Source organism: Ornithodoros turicata, chromosome 4 (genome assembly GCF_037126465.1).
Source record: "Ornithodoros turicata isolate Travis chromosome 4, ASM3712646v1, whole genome shotgun sequence".
NCBI lineage: Eukaryota > Metazoa > Arthropoda > Arachnida > Ixodida > Argasidae > Ornithodoros > Ornithodoros turicata.
The window spans coordinates 9,544,884-9,561,015 of NC_088204.1; the positions used below are offsets into that span (position 1 = coordinate 9,544,884).

The 16,132-nt window shown below is 44.5% G+C and overlaps 1 protein-coding gene across 2 annotated transcripts in view; it reads left to right on the top strand.

Annotated features, from left to right (window-relative positions):
• Positions 1-1,767: 1,767 nt before the first annotated feature.
• Positions 1,768-16,132, top strand: part of LOC135391002 (cytochrome P450 3A8-like) — a 59,154-nt gene continuing 44,789 nt past the window's right edge. Inside the window, exons 1-12 of one of the 2 annotated variants that reach the window (XM_064621055.1) lie at positions 1,768-1,899; positions 3,984-4,074; positions 6,800-6,852; positions 6,917-7,013; positions 9,323-9,439; positions 10,446-10,534; positions 10,727-10,872; positions 12,404-12,519; positions 13,324-13,456; positions 14,598-14,758; positions 15,300-15,391; positions 15,475-15,618. In XM_064621055.1, coding sequence (XP_064477125.1) covers positions 1,826-1,899; positions 3,984-4,074; positions 6,800-6,852; positions 6,917-7,013; positions 9,323-9,439; positions 10,446-10,534; positions 10,727-10,872; positions 12,404-12,519; positions 13,324-13,456; positions 14,598-14,758; positions 15,300-15,391; positions 15,475-15,618 — 1,313 coding nt within the window. In that variant the 5' untranslated portion in view covers positions 1,768-1,825. The remainder of the gene's footprint in view (positions 1,900-3,983; positions 4,075-6,799; positions 6,853-6,916; positions 7,014-9,322; positions 9,440-10,445; positions 10,535-10,726; positions 10,873-12,403; positions 12,520-13,323; positions 13,457-14,597; positions 14,759-15,299; positions 15,392-15,474; positions 15,619-16,132) is intronic. The other variant, XM_064621054.1, reaches the window with a different exon arrangement.

Sequence of the window (16,132 nt, forward strand, 5' to 3'; positions counted from 1 at the left end):
TCTCCTGTGCAACCATCTCTCCTCCCTCTGTCATCCTCCCTATTTTCCCTCCCCTGCGTGTACCGAGCCGCTATTTCAGAGCAGGCTGACCGCACCTTCATCCTACATCACCTCCCCCACCCCCCCTCAAACATTGCCTGCATGCGTACTGCTGACGATGGCTCAATAAGGCCGAAACAGTTGTCCAGTTCTGACATGGCAACATTTGAGCACTTTCAAACCATCACTGCGCGCAATATGTGCAGCGAAAGAGCTCCGGCTATTTTTCTTCCTTACGTGCTCTTTCACATTCTGCTATCTGACTTTACACACCCAAAAAGTGTAATAAAAGAGTTAAGGATTTTTGAGTAATCAGTCATTTAGCACAAGGGTCGTTCAAGGTTTGACTGACTTTTATTTCTTTAAATACAAAGTTAAATACAGTTTTTAAAGTATTCAGAGTGCACGTCCATGGACACGTTGTAGGTGACGAAGCAATTAAACGTTGAAAGGCAAACACAACACAAACCTCACAATGCCCAGTTGCATCTAGAATCACTGCCATCGCTGTGGCAACTCTCTGATGCCTTTGGCGTATAGAAAGAAGTCGGACGCTGTCGTAGCCACTGCAGGACATCTTCCTGGAGGACTTCGTCTGTGTGGAACGTCCTTCCTCCAAGGTGCTCTCTAAGGGGCTCAAACAAATGGTAATCGCTTGGGCTAAATCTGCGCTCCTACGGGCAGCATGGAACAAAAAATCCAAGAGCATTTCGGCCAGGGCTGCTACCGTCAAATTCGCCGTGTCAGGCCGGGCATTGTCAGGAATGGACCATTTCCGACAACACGTATCCGCATGCCCAGCCCTTGAGTCCGCCATCTTTGATCGGAAAACATCGCAATCGGCCCACCTGCGGGAGACTGTCATGATTATTGTGGGGAGATAATCGGTTTCAAGGTTACGCAGACGTTTGAGGTCTGGTAACGAGTACAATGCGCTTCCACTCTTTCCGCATTCATCTTGCAATTTTCTCTGGCTACTTTCCCACGCAATGTGCCAGTCCGAAAAGCGCGTCACCATTATTGGGGGGAAAGGCACGACGTTCGACATTCCGTCGCCAGGGGCGACGCGAATATGGAAATGGTCCATTACCCTTCCAGACAACATCCCAGTCCTTTTCCTGCGAATTGCTTTTCGCACGGCACCATTTGTGAACGTGTAATAGTACTGGGCATTAATCGCGACCGTTTGCTTCAAGAAGTACACATGAATGACACCCCGCATGTCCAACCTGTGATCTGCCTGGAACCTCGCGCCGACGTTATAACGAGAACGCTCGCTGGTTGGTCTAGAGAAATGTTGTCTGCTACCCCTCTGTCGTCTGCTACTTGGATGTTCGGGATTCTCCTTTCTCCTCGTTCGGTAATGATTCGGCCGCTCCTTCTATCCCCAGTTCTCCGGGGAACTGGCAAAACTGGTTTACGGCGGCAAAGGGACAAGGCGCTGACCCCCACCACGTGCCCCAACTGACCGCCGAACCAGAACGAGTAGTTCTTATGACGTTATCGGTAACGTAGCATCATACCTTCTCCTCCTCGTAATACCCGGAGTATATCACGTAGTCCTTTCCCTATAGCGGCCACTGAGTTATTCGATATATTTAGCCTCGGCACAGTATCTGCTCTCTCGCTCCTAATCTCTGAGAAGATAACTCGAGGAGTCAATCAGTGCATAGCATCAAACAACTGGCCAGACACACAAACAGTTATCGGATGTAAGTGGCACTGATTAGCCAACATCGTAGGAGGCCATACACGTGGGGTTCTGCCGGGAGTTTAGTTTGTGAAAATGAACGTACTCGGTTGGGTCACGGTGCCGGAGTGGCTGATTTTCGGAGTGACAGCCCTCGTTCTCCTGTACAAGTAAGTCAAGCTTAGGATGTGGAGGGTAACATTTTCTAGAGTGTGAGCAGGTGAACAAAAAAAGAAAAAATAGGTGGACGAGACTTACATGAGACTCGTATGAGACTTATGAATCATATGAATACCAGTCCCGTCCTGCCCACTCTTCGTGTTCAAAACATCAAACCCAAGAAATGTTATTGATTGATTGGAAAAAAAAAAGTGTATAGCAAGGAAATGCTGTCTTCTACGCCGTTATACCAGTTTGTTTACAGGTATTTTTGCTGTTTTGTTCGCGACTAAGGCGTTATTAATTATTTTCCCTGTATTACCGCATTTATCAGTAGTATTTCTATGTATTACTATATATCACTAATACTTTCTATTTCTATCTAGTAGTATTTCTATGTATTACTATATATCACTAAGACTTTCTATTTCTATCTAGTAGTATTTCTATGTATTACTATATATCACTAAGATTTTCGGAATTATTTGAATTTAAGTTATTATTTTAGTGCTTAAGATGCGAAGTTTGCTTCAACCTCTGTGCTTTGGGTCTGTCCCTTTTGGGTAATTGATTTACTGTAATAATTTACTGCGATTTAAATATGCCGTGGTTTGTCACTTTTACACCTTAGTGTGTAGCGTTGTGCGTCCTGTAGGGACGAAACGGTATCGATATTTGTCTCAACATTAGCGATATTTTCCGGATTCTATGTTACTGATTTTTATCTTATACTTATATACTTTAATCTTATGCGTATAAAATAGAAATACTATAACGAAATGTTTGTCGCTGGTATCGCCAGCACAGTGTTTTTTTTTTTGTTTTTGCTTTTACAGAAGTTTTACAAAAAAATATAGAAAAAGATACGGAAGCAGCATAAATGGCGTTTCCGCAGTTGAGTTCCACGGCGAGGTTGACATCCTCTCGAAGAAAGTGTGAACTACGAGATGAGTAATTACTTAAAATTCGTTAATTAACCCTTTAATTCGGGGATTTCGAGATAGCAGATTGAGAAACTATCCTCGTTGAGAGCCATTTCGCGTTCAACAAATCCCGAAACACGCACGTGCGTTAAAGTATCCATCCCCGAAGTTTGATATGCAAAGGAGCCGAAACCTGGACGACCCTGAACGCAGGGAGCACAGTGCGCGCATTTCGCGACAGGGGGTCACGTGATGTGCTGCGGTGGAGATGATTGGAGTATAGGTGCCGCTCAGCTGGCCAGATAAACCGCTTTCCGATCCACATTAGCTTCCGTCGGCGAGGGTGGTGCTCCGTAAAGAACGAGAATTACGTGTACGTGAGTCTCCGTGTAAACTTCGTTTGTGTCTCCGTCCCCATACTATTTGTTACCCTCCTCGGACTCGAAACAAATGTTGTCTATTCCAAGGAGAATTAGCAGAGGCAGGCCACAGATATGGAAGACACAAACACGTGGGCCTCTAAGGCCCAGAAATTAACGAATTCAAGTACCTCAGCGAAAAGGTGTCCTCAGGCACGCTTTTTCGGTTTCGGTTTCGGTTCGTTTGCATACCGAAATTCAGCGATTGATATTTCACGACACGATCTTTTTTGAAAAGATAGAGTGGATTTCAACGAGAATTGTCTCCCGTTCTGTTATCTCGCGTTTACCCGAATCTCCCAAACTAAAGGGTTAATTAATGAATTTCAGGTAATTAGTCACCGTGTAGTTACATATACCGTCTTCCAGAGGATGTCCGCCTGACCGTGGAGCGCAGCATTAAAAACCACAACTATGCTGCTCTCATAGCATTTTTATAACAATTCTGTAAGAGATTAAAAAAAAAAAGAATTGTGTATCGATATATTTCTCGCGGGGGTAGAGTATTACCTCTGGCGATGAAACTCGTCATTCATCATCTTAAAATAAAGTTGTTGTTTGTTTCTTTCTCGCGAATACATCGATAAACATCGAAATATATTTATAAAATAGCACCGCGTATAGACACATCATCCGTACACTTTAATCAACGTTTTTCTTTTCGATATTGGAGCCTCAAATCAATGTTCAAAATTTCGATATTTTAGCACCTCTGGTGATTTTACGATGTTCCGACGGCATTTTCGCTTTCAGGTACATTACAAGATACAAGAATCACTGGAAACAACAGGGCATCCCATTCGAAGAGTTTTCCCTCCTTCGTCCGTTCGTAAATGCTTATAAGGTAAGTACCCTGCAGACGGTGCTCTCATTACGGAAAGATGCTTCAATGTTGCTTAAATAGGAGATAGATAGATAGAGAGACAGAGACAGACAGAGATAGATAGAGATACAGCGCTAGTAATGGCAGCCAGAGCATGCTTGTACGGTGCTGCTATGGGCGGAGCGCGCTCTCATTGGTCTCCGCACACGTTTCGTCCAATCATCGCGGGCGATTGTTTGAGGAGACCAATTCGAGACCTCTCCACATTGACGCGCTTCTTGAGAAGGAAAGATAGGGTGAAAGCGTAAGTTCTTTCCCTCGTAAGTTACGAACGACGCAACGAATGAAAGTCGTTCCTTTTGTATTGACGTTAACGTAACGTCATTTTTCAATGCTCACGTAGAAATTCTTTCACTTCACTCCCCTTTAACAGCGTGATCTTGCCAGTCGTCCATGTAACATAACCTGAGTAAGATCAGAAAGTCCCCTATAGACCCACTTCTATTTGTAAACGAAACGGCTCATCTGCGCACGCGCATAAACGCATAAACAGCGTGGGCAAAAGGGAGTAGGAAACCGGATGGTGTGTACGTCATAGGGTTGTCAATCCCGAGCCATTTTGAAGTCCCGGGATTTCGGGATCTTTGCTGTCAATTCCGGGATCCCGGGACGGGATTTCGGGATTGTGACGAGTTCAGATGGTGCTTCCAAGTATAGCCCGGCGCGGATCAGAATTATCGAACCCGACATTATCTAACCAAGCCCACTTACCTCAAGTCAGACATAGATACTAAAAAAGAGATACTCAAAAATGTATTTAAGATAAGATAATAAATACTGACGTTAGAATGTAATTAAGATAGAGTATAAATACATGAAAATTAAATTATATACATGAAAATTAAAGTAATTAAATTAGAGTACGAAATGCTTCAAAAAGTATCTGAAATACAATTAAGATACCATTTATCCTTGAACCCAAAAAGTCACCGGTCACTGATCAGTGCGGCATGTCGCCGCTTTGTGACAGGAATCACCTAAACCCCGCGTACTACGCAAGCCGTCCATGCGTGATAGGAGTCATCTAAACACATGTCCCAAAAAGATGACAAAGAGACACCGCATAAGTCCACTAGGCATATGTGAACCCAGAACAAAGCAAACTTCTAGCATGTCCCTGCTCGGCGAGGTCAGAATTCGGCGTTATCGCGTCAGGGCACTCATAATAGAACTCTCACTCACAAAGGATTAGTAAACAGGGGCCAAGATCTCTAGATGGAGATTTCCAAGAAGGGCCAACGTCCGGGTCAAGTCCGTGGGACTAGGGAAATCTCCACTTAACAAGTAAGATAATGGAAAGACGAGACACAGAAAGTTTGAGAGGGAGATCCAAAATATGTAATTAGAGTATTGGGTAGAAAATACCATAAAATGTATTTTAAATAGAGTAGAAATACACGAAACAAAAAGTATTGAGTAGAGTACCAAAATATCGCAAATTGTGTCTAAAATACGGTATTTTAAATACAATACTCCAAATACGTACAAGTCTGCCTCAAGTGACTATATCAACGTGTTATGCGCAGTTCATATGCGCCTTGTCAATTCTACCTTTTCCTGAAGGAAAACGCTCGAAGATTGCAGTGTAACCACATTGGTAAAATAGTAGCGGCGAAATTTTTGGATTTATATATATATATATATATTTGCTTTTTTTCTGCTATGACAATGCCACTCCTTTTCTATTCATGTGCATTTCACTGTTGCACGTGAAAAGAAGGTGGATCTCGCTACGCTTGAAGAAACAGGAAATACTACTTTATAATTTCCTCAAACGGTGTAACATTCCACTTGGATGAGGAACAGCAACAATGACAACGAAAAAAAGAAGAAGAGAGAAACAGGAAAGAAACGAGACACTAAACAGTTTATAACACCCTCGCTGCGTGCTTATCACATTGAAAAAGGTATATAATTAACACACGACGTGAGGAAGCACAGAGCGTCGAGGGTGGTATCCCCTCGGTTCGGGGCGACCTTTTGTGAAAATACTGGTTGGCCGAATTGAAGCTTCAGTTCAGCTTCCGCGCGAGAAGAAACGACAGTCAGCAAATATCTATACGCGCGTGTAGGCTGCGGTCCTCTGCCACCTCCAGTCATTTTCTTACGAAAGAGTGAGTCCGTGCCTGTTTGATTTGTCATATTTGCTTTCACGAAATCCCGGGATTTTCCGGAAGAAATCGGGACATCGAAAATTGGCCGGGATCCTGGGATTTTGGGATTCGGCATATCGCGATTGACAACCTTATAGTATGGCATATTATTCTTTCTTTGTATTGCGTAGTACATCCGATAGCTACACCACTTTACGGCATGCCTTTAATAACGTCCGGAAAGACCCATGCAGTGGCTCGATGACTGCGCGATTTTTGCCCACCAAGCTAGCCTAGGATGAAGACAACCGCGAAGTCTGCTACGAATTTCCGCCATCTTGACTCACATACACAGCTAACGCTGCGCTCACAAAAGTGTACCTTAGCGACACTCTACATTTTAGGGCTGAGTAAATACACAGCAGAGGAGATTTGAAAATGTGCGACAGGATAGCAGCCCCGACGCATCGCTATGACGTCACGCAGTGTAATAAGTCTATAATGGCATCTTTTCGTGCTTGAAAACTGCACAACTGTGTGCTGCTGGAGCGCTAAACATTGCGGTGTTATTACCATGGCGTTGTGTCTTTCAGCCTATGCACCTGCAGGACCAGGACCGCTACAAGAAATACGGAAAGCTATTCGGGTAAATCACGCACGAACCTTGAATGGCCGTAAAGGCTAGTGGATTATGCCATTTCTTTTTACAGGATATTCGAAGGCGGAAAACCTCTGCTTATGTTATCAGACGTGGAGTTAATGAAGCGTGTGCTCGTCAAAGACTTTCCTTCACTTCCACAGAGAAGGGTATGGTATATTCTTTAGCGTATATATACGACAGCTTATAGCTTGTCGTCCACACGTGGGAAATGACTGAGGGCAATATAACTGTCTGTGATAGGCAATGACGTCAACGACAACTTTATTTTAAGATGATGAATGGGGAGTTTCATCGCCAGAGGCCATACTCTACCCTGTTGTTGGTGGCGATGTGGGGAATGAAATAATGAGCCCCTTCACAATAAGGATCGAAGTCCTATGGTATCCAGAAAGGTGAAGAGAGCTTTGATGGCAGAGCGTTGGTGGGCTGGATTCGGCCAGGGACCAAGCACATTTGATAGGGAGAAGGGGCGAGAGTACAGCTGACTAATACCCCTGTCACACGGGCATTTCGATCCTTCTCGAATCCGATCTGCATCGAACTTCCCGAGCACGCTGGAGTTTTGACGCTGCTACACGGCCACTTTCAATGCGCATTGAATCGTTGACGGTGTCGAGAATATAGGCAAATGAATAAACGGAACTCATTAATTTCGCGTTTCCTATATAACAGCGATATTAGTGGTTTTATCGTATATCGATGTAAGCATCATTTGTAGCTTCGCGCGCATGTCCGTCTTAAATTATGACAGTTCACCGGGGTTGGGGATGCAAATGGCGGCCGTCGAGCCGTCTTGAAATTCTCAATCCTGTTATGGGAACTGTCTTGAGTCAAGCAGGATCAAAGTTCGATCCTGCTTGGAAGCGGCCGTGTAGCATCATCCGATCTGCATTGGGTTCAAGCAGGTTCGGTCGAGCAGGATCGAAAATGCCCGTGTGACAGGGGTATAAGAGACCCGGAGAGTGCGGTTGGGGAAGGTTGGTAGTGTGGGCAACGAAGAAGAACGTGCTCCAGATCCTCTAGAGCACCGCAGTCACGGTATCTGGGAGAGTGAACTTGTCTCAAGCGGTAACGCCACTGATCAGTAAAAGCCACCGAGTCGCATTCGCTGAATTAATGCAGCATCTTGACGACAGGTGTTTCGTGATATGTGGAAAGCGAGCTTTGGATCAACTCTGATCAGCATAGATGGGGGGAGAATGTCAGTCTCTGATGTCAGCACATATACAGGGTGTCCACGCTAAGTGTGAACAGATTTGTTAAAAATATATCAATTACCTTTTCCGAGATGAAATCAATTGCAATATAGCATATGCTGAAGGGCAATCCCTAGGGGGGCATTAACAGACTCCTAAGGCAATGTCTTAATTAACTTTCAATAATTAACTTTTTAATTATAAAAGCTACAAAGTTGCTCCAATGAGAACATCTGATCTCTTCGGTCACCAGGTACCAAAGCCGTTTTCAGAACAAAAATCCGTTCGATAGATCGTCCGCAAAAAATTCGTGAAGGAACGCCATTTTTTTCTTTATTTTATTCATTGCGCATCTCTAGAGACGCGTCTTTCCTTCGCCCCCAATACGAGAGGGTGAAAGAGCACACTATCGCCTCTTGCGTCCTGGAAAGAGATTAAAAGAAAACAGAAAATGCAGCCCAAGATAAGGGCCGTCGCGATAGACAGAGTCACCCGATAGATTTGCGTTTTTGTTTTTGTTTTGTTTCCGCAAGTTAAAGCTAATCTTCGATGCATGAGGCGGCGCTGTGCTCTTTCACTCTTTCACACTGGGGGTAAAGGAAAGCCGCTTCTTTGAAGATGCGCAATACCAAATAAAGAAAAACATGGCGTTCCTTCACGAATTTTTTGCGAACGATCTGCCGAACGGATTTTTGTTCTGAAAACGGTTTTGGTATCTGGTGACCGAAGAGATCAGATGTTCTCATTGGAGCAACTTCGTAGCTTTTATAATTAAAAAGTTAATTATTGAAAGTTAATTAAGACATTGCCCTAGGAGTCTGTTAATGCGCCCCTAGGGAGTGCCCTTCAGCATATGCTATATTGCAATTGATTTCATATCGGAAAAAGTGATTGATATATTTTTAAAAAATCTGTTCACACTTAGCGTGGACACCCTGTATACGTACCAAAACGAACAGAGAGAGAATGCATGTGTACAAAAGGTAAAAAAAAGCAAACAAAGGAAGGGAATGCATCACCTTCGTTGCCAACACAACAGTAATACGGGAGCGCTGTCAATAATAACATTTAACAGAAGACGAGTGAGGTTGTGTGAACAGTAGTAAATGCCCGTTTTTCTTCATCCAATCCAATCCATTCCAGTAGTCAACAACGTTTCTACCTCAAACGCATTGTCAGGCCATGTATTTGAAGGTTGTTCTCCCACTTTGTCGTATTCGAAAATTTCGGCAATTGCACGCCTATCTTTTCATTTCCAGCCGTTCCCTTTCCACGACGATTTTTTGGACAGCATGCTGGCATTCGTAGCACCGAAACGCTGGAAGACATTGAGGCCAGCCAGTAGTCCAGCCTTTTCAGCAGCCAAACTGAGAAACGTTCGTTCTTCAACTGATCAACAATTGGACGGTATCGTATATTCACACGAACGACGTTCTCCAGAATATTCCAGCGGAAGATGCGCGAAACGCCATAGCTTCCTGCTGGCACGTGAGCGCCAGCGTTCAACGTCATGTCTTTTCGCGCTTTGCTAACTGTGACGAATAACTTGCGACTCAGTCACCAGATATTCCGTAGCAGACGACGGGGCAGATGGAGCCGTCTGCCAACCGCCAGCCAATCGCAACGCACGATTTCAAACATAGGCTCTCTGTGGCTACCAGTGGCTGCCCATGAGGCTGATAGTGGCTCATCTAAATTGCTACGGCCGCCGAAAACACAGTCGTGATTGGCGGACTCTTAATTGTTACGTCACATCCTTTAAGTGGTCCTTTTGTTTCTAGGTGGTGCAGTATGCTACTGTCGACACCACAACCTACTAGATTATAGCGACCATGTCATAATTGGCAAACCCAATGAGCAGCTCGTCCGTACGATCCGCTAGGGGCGCTACTCATCGGCCCGCGAGATCTGCATCGTGATTGGACGATGGAAATTTGAATTTTGAACGCGCAGAACCGGACGCACTAATACCGTAGCAGACGACAGCAACAGTTTCAATGAAAACACGTAGAATGACGATGATAATAAACTTTAGAAGGAATCATCTCTCGTGCGACATCCACCGCTTGCATAAAATACTAAGGTAAGTACTGTAGAAATTGAGGAAGCAATAACGGGGCCAATGAGTAGCGCCATCGCTAGCCTCCAAATGCGGCGCTGGGAAGGGGTCCGTATAACATGGTCGCTATAATCTACTAGGTCGTCGTCGACACTGCTGTGCGAATGCTGTTCCGTGCGAACAGAAGAACTACCGCTCCGCGCGCATGAGCAGGTTTTCGTTTTTTCTTCCGCCAGAACATTCTGTAGGAATGTCGCTCGTCTGAATACACGGTTACTATAACATGGGTAAAAGAGAATTCACCTGGCACCACCTCTCTTTAGGCACATGGAGCGATGCAGAGCTGCGCCAAAGTTGCCTGTGAAAACTTAGCGAAGGCTGCAGAGTCCAGTCAAGAAATGAACATAAAAAAGTTAGTATACTACTACTGACTTTGCTTCATTGTGGATGCGTCTTAACGTGAACAGCGTCTGCGAGCCGCATAGACATGCGCCTTATCTATATTCAGAGGAAGCTCCCAGTGCTCTGTCCAATGATTCTCGAATCACTAGATGCAGGGCACTGCTATATCTTCAGCCCTCACGATTCCCTTGTCATATTACAGTTTCTTCGGCAGCTATACCATAGATGTAATAGCCCGATGTGCCTTTGGAACCGTCGTCGACTCCTACAATGACAAAACGAACGAGTTTGTGCAGGCTGCCAGGGACGCCTTCGGTGGCGACATAACGCTACGCAAGTTCCTATTCGGTGGGTGCCTCATGATAAGGAAATGTTCATGCATCATTTACTAAAAGAATGTGGAACAGGGAACAGGCTGCTGTGGAAGGGAACAGGAAGCGGGACCTTCCCAGAAAGTTTCTCCTCACGATCCAAGGAAACCCAAGAGTCTATTGCAAGCCAACAAAATCACAAAGGAAAACAAACAAACAAACATCAAAAAGCGAGATAATCTATTGAGACCAACAATACCGAGAAATAAGTAACAAAATCCTAACAGTAGTAACAGTAAGTAACAAGTAGAAATCGATGAGGATCCATTAAAATCGCATCAATACAAAGGAAAATCGAAAAGAAGACAACAAACACAACGGTGTTGAGCTGGGATAGTTCGTACATGATAACTAAAACGAAAGTACTGAAGCGCGCTGTCTTTTCGCCTTATAGCCAAAAAAATTTGCCACAGATGTAACTAAAGTTCAATCAAAACATGCAATACGCATGATGACTCATGAGAATAAAGTGATTTAATTCAGTAGCTATGCAAGGAATTCCAGCAGAATGCAAGGAAATCGAGAGGGAACTGTCAAGAATACAATCACATCCCCCGACAAAATCAGTGTAAGGCCACGAAAACTAAATGCGCAAAAGTAATCTGCACTTGCACAAATTACTCAGTAATGTTAAACAGATGTTAAAACAGAGTTAGAACCGGTTAGAGCTGAAGATGAAGGAGACTGGAGATTAGCGCGGTCCCATAGCCATAGTATAGCAAAGAGATTCATTCGCAAATGGTCTTCTTCGCCTTTCCAACCAGAGGTGCTCGCGCCGTCTTCAAGATGGCAGAGAAAAGAATGATTGCCGATGAATAAATGAACCTGCTTCATGCCTTCTTCCACGAGACACCCTTCAAAAATTGTGCATATAACGTAACTTGCATGTCATTTCCGCTGCCTTTTTCTTCGTCCCACGCTGTCTTCGTTCACGCGGCTCCTGTGTCAGTATCTTTTTCCTCTTCCCCTTCTGGGCATTGAATATTCTTCCCCGCAGTATTTTTGCACTGCGGAATTAAGCTGTGCTGTTACCGGGAAACTTCCCCGCACACGAAGGGAAGTTGCGGCAGTTTCCGGTCAACCCGAAATACACCTGTCGTCTGCTGTTACTAATATTCATTGAGGGCTTCTGCTGGGGCCCGCCAGGTGGCGAGCAGCCAGCTGGAGACGCTCGCTACCTCCTCGTCCAGTAGAGATTTTAGAGAGCTCATAGGAACTTGAAGTGGCTTGCAGCACCTCAAGTATTACGGGTCGGCCAAAGGCTCGGGTAGTAGAAGAAGAACAACAACATTCCCGGTGTACGCAGAAGCAGCGTCAGCCGGGGTAAACCATAACCGAAGCAGACGACGGAGCAGCGTCCCTCAAAGCTCCCATTATGCTTCGTGCCGCGCGCTTTTTAAAATCGTCTATTTGTCCTCGTTCTGAACCCCTCAAACTTGAAGAGCTGCTATACCGTAGTAATATTTGGCTTCTTTACGACATAAAAGTCTGTTTCTTTATTTCTCAAGTTCACTTTCCGTTCCTGCTGAACGCATTGAAAATTCCAAATACCGACACGAAGATCTTCCACTGCTTAAAGGATATCGCTTCAGCAATGATGCACGAAAGGCGGCGAACCGGAACGGTAAGCGTTCCCACTTCTCTCGATTGTTTACTTTTGAAATTTCCAATTTTAAGAAAAGTACAAATAAAGCAATGACAGAAAAAATAAATGCTGACCAGTACTAACTTCCATGACACAAGAATCGAAAATGTAACAAAAATATGTCATATATGCGAGCTACTATGGCACGGTTTCACCAACGCCGATTAACATTTGAACCGAGATGAATTTAACGCTGAACTGCGCTTCACTAAAGGGAATTACTGTCACTGAAACGTTCATCAAGTCATCAGCTAACATTCGTGTGAACTTTCAGCAGTTTGAAGTTTCAGCAACCCTTGACCTCGATTCAAAGTTAACCAGCGTTGCTTTAACTGGACCTATGTGGCATAAGTATCACGGTGAAGTCGCTTTTTCATGAGGTTGATGTCTACGATGTCAATGTTATGATGAGGTCAATGTGGCACATTACGTACTTGAAGTCTTCCATATTCTTTGAATAGTGTCCTATCTATGCTCTTAGACGGAACCTAACCTTTTAACGGAGGCTAACCTTTTCGGCGACTTCCTTCTTTCTTCATTCATTGTTCTCAGGCGCTTGAGGTTTTGTGTGTTTTTCCTTTCTTCTGTGTTCCAGTTTCAGAACGTCAGTTGTCATCGTGAACACCAGACCTTGCGAGTATGACTCCAAGGGGCCTCCTAACGCACTAATATTAATTAAATTAAATAGTTTAGTTAGTCATCATTAAAACGTGTTGTAGTGAAGTTGTCGTAATCGTCACATTATATTACCTCATTATTATTATTATTATTACTTTGTTTCAGCGACGCGAAGATTTTCTACAGATGATGATGGACGCTCAAGAGGGGACCCTTTCAACCACGACAGAGAAAGAAGATACATCCGAAAAAGTATTTCATCTGGACGACGACATGAAGTTCGAAAGCGTGTCGAAAGGTAATATGCAGAGGACGGTGAGACAAACGAGTTTCTGAACGATTACCACGTATTGGTTCCATATTGTCTCAGAACTCATAAGTAATGCCTACGACAAAAGGAAACAGAAAAGCACAGAAAGATGGCAGTAAAACGTCATGTAGCGCAAAAAAAAAAAGAAAAAGAAAGAAAAAGCAAATTGAAATACAACACGATTACCATCAATGCCCTTCGATTATTGCGAACTGCACGTCACTTTATGTAGCATCCAGAGAACCTCTGGTGTCAGGTTGGTCACTATCACAGGACTGGAAACGATAGATAATTTATTCTTGTACTGAATAATAAAACTTCATACTTCTAGCTGCCGCCATACGCATATAATAATATAGAGGCACAACGCAAGGAACATAGAGGAACATCGCGCTATAGAGGAACACCGCATCCGGCGTTACTGCGCCGACAAACTCCAACAAACTACATTTGATAAAGTATTTAATTTGACACAGTTGCAGTAAGTTATCAAAAAAGAAAAAAAGAACTATATTCTAGGTATCACGATTTTATCAGACATGACCAAAAAGTACGCTGCACGAAATTACAACTACTGAATACTGTTCGCTGAAAACAGCAGAATACCTTTGGTAGTAACAGTATCTGTGAACCCCCCCGTCCCCCACTCTTTCCTGCTGTCCTCTCTCCATCTGTCCACGTCTGTACGCCGCTCATAGCCACAGGTGCTTCGCGGCGCTAACATGGAGTTAAAAAAAGTATCCAGCTCAGTATCAAAGTATCAGTAATCAGTAATCAAATCAAGTATCAGTAATCAAAGTATCAGTCAAGGCTCAGAACACTTCGCGTTGCGTATGGCCTCTGTGTCGTTCTTTCTTTCTTTCTTCCTTTTCTTTTGTTGAAAGCGCATGTGATGTCTGTCGAGATACAATCATAGTCTTACATTTACGACTTGTCATTTGTGTTGTCATCCTGCGTGCGGGACAATCCAAAACGGGGAAAGCGCGGAACGCGTATCATGTTTGTCAAGATTCGAGAATGTGGCAGAACAAATAGAAGAAAGACAAGAAACATTCGAACGTGACACAACATTAGGTTCTGGAGTTGAGCCCAGCCCAGCGCCTGTTTCATGTTGATATCTCAAATTCAGGAATCACCGAAGACGAAGCTCTGGCACAATGCGTTCTCTTCCTCTTCGCGGGTCTGGACACTACGTCCATGGCACTCGCCTTCGCGACCTATCTGTTGACCATCAATCCTGATGCTCAGGAAAGGCTTCGAGCTGAAATCGATGAATGCTTCGAGAAACACGTGAGGAATCTCAGCTTTTTTTCTTTTCCCTTTCCACAGCGAAAAGTTCGACAACAGAACGAATGCTATGCAGGAAAACTACCTTCTCGGTGGTCATTAGAGTTCTGTTTATAATAGATCTCTACCAGGTAAACGTCATCATGACGTTGGTAGACAGACTGAAACCGAAACATATCGGAAGGGGAGGGCTGAGTTCCACGAATGGGCACGTGTTCGCTGCCTCCTATTGAAAGTAAAGTAGGACAGAAGTACCTATGGTACCTTACGATGGTCCATTTCAGGGACCATCACAATCCCCTCAAGACCATGGCTTTCGGGCGCGACCTTGCTCGCCCCGTAGCTTCGACCGTAGTTGAACTCTACCAAATTGGTGGCGCTGTCGAACACCATGAAGTGTCATTTGTTTACAAACAGGGAGAGGTTTAGCTATCCTAGCTACGATGTATCGTCTATTACACGAAAGGCTTTGTTTAGCTCCAATCGTTCTTTCCATTTGATTGTGCGAAAGGCGACTAAAAACGTTCTCGCTCTCGGCCTTTAGGGAACTGAACCATCACTGGATGTCATCAACAAGCTGCAGTATCTTAACGGCGTTGTGTCAGAAACTTTGCGGATGTATCCCATTGCAAGCAGGTGCGTGACGTACGTACGATGGAGGCGAAGTGTCAATCTTTCTAAAAATATTTTCCTAATTTATTCTACGCGCCGTTCACTAGGGTTGAACGACTGGCTCACGTGGACTACACTCTCGGGGACACCGGTGTGATGGTGCCGAAAGGATGCTTGATTGTTGTTCCGGTGTATGCCATCCATCATGACCCTGAGAACTTCCCGGATCCTCAAAAGTTTGATCCTACCAGGTGAATAAAGAAGTGTATACCTTTCTTTAGGTACCCAAGAGAAGGTTTAGTGGCACACGTAAGCTACAGAAACGTCATTGGTGCTCATGACTAGTTCTGATGCTACCTGGTCTTGTGCGCCGTGTCAGTTTGTCTCTGGGCTGAGGAGAAGGTAAAGTTCGGAGAAACCACGTGACAAGGTGTCTGTCCAATGACAAAAGGCAGTAATAGGGGGTATCCATAGGTCGGCAAGGATCCACAGAAGAAGCCATGTGCTTCTCACCTCGAGCTGTTACCCCTATATTTGGAATAGGGACCGAAGAGGTCGCTCCGCGGGCAATAGGGGAGGGAGGGAACTGGGGAGCTGCGCTGCGCAGCGCAGACAGATGACCTACTTGCCTAGCGTATTGCAATCAACGAATCCAACCGGGACACTTGTTCTAGCAAAACACCCTAAGTGTACGCGTTTCTTTAAAGCGGGTCCGCAGAGCAGCGGGCCCAAAAATGCAGAAGCCATAACATTCTTCGCACAAGA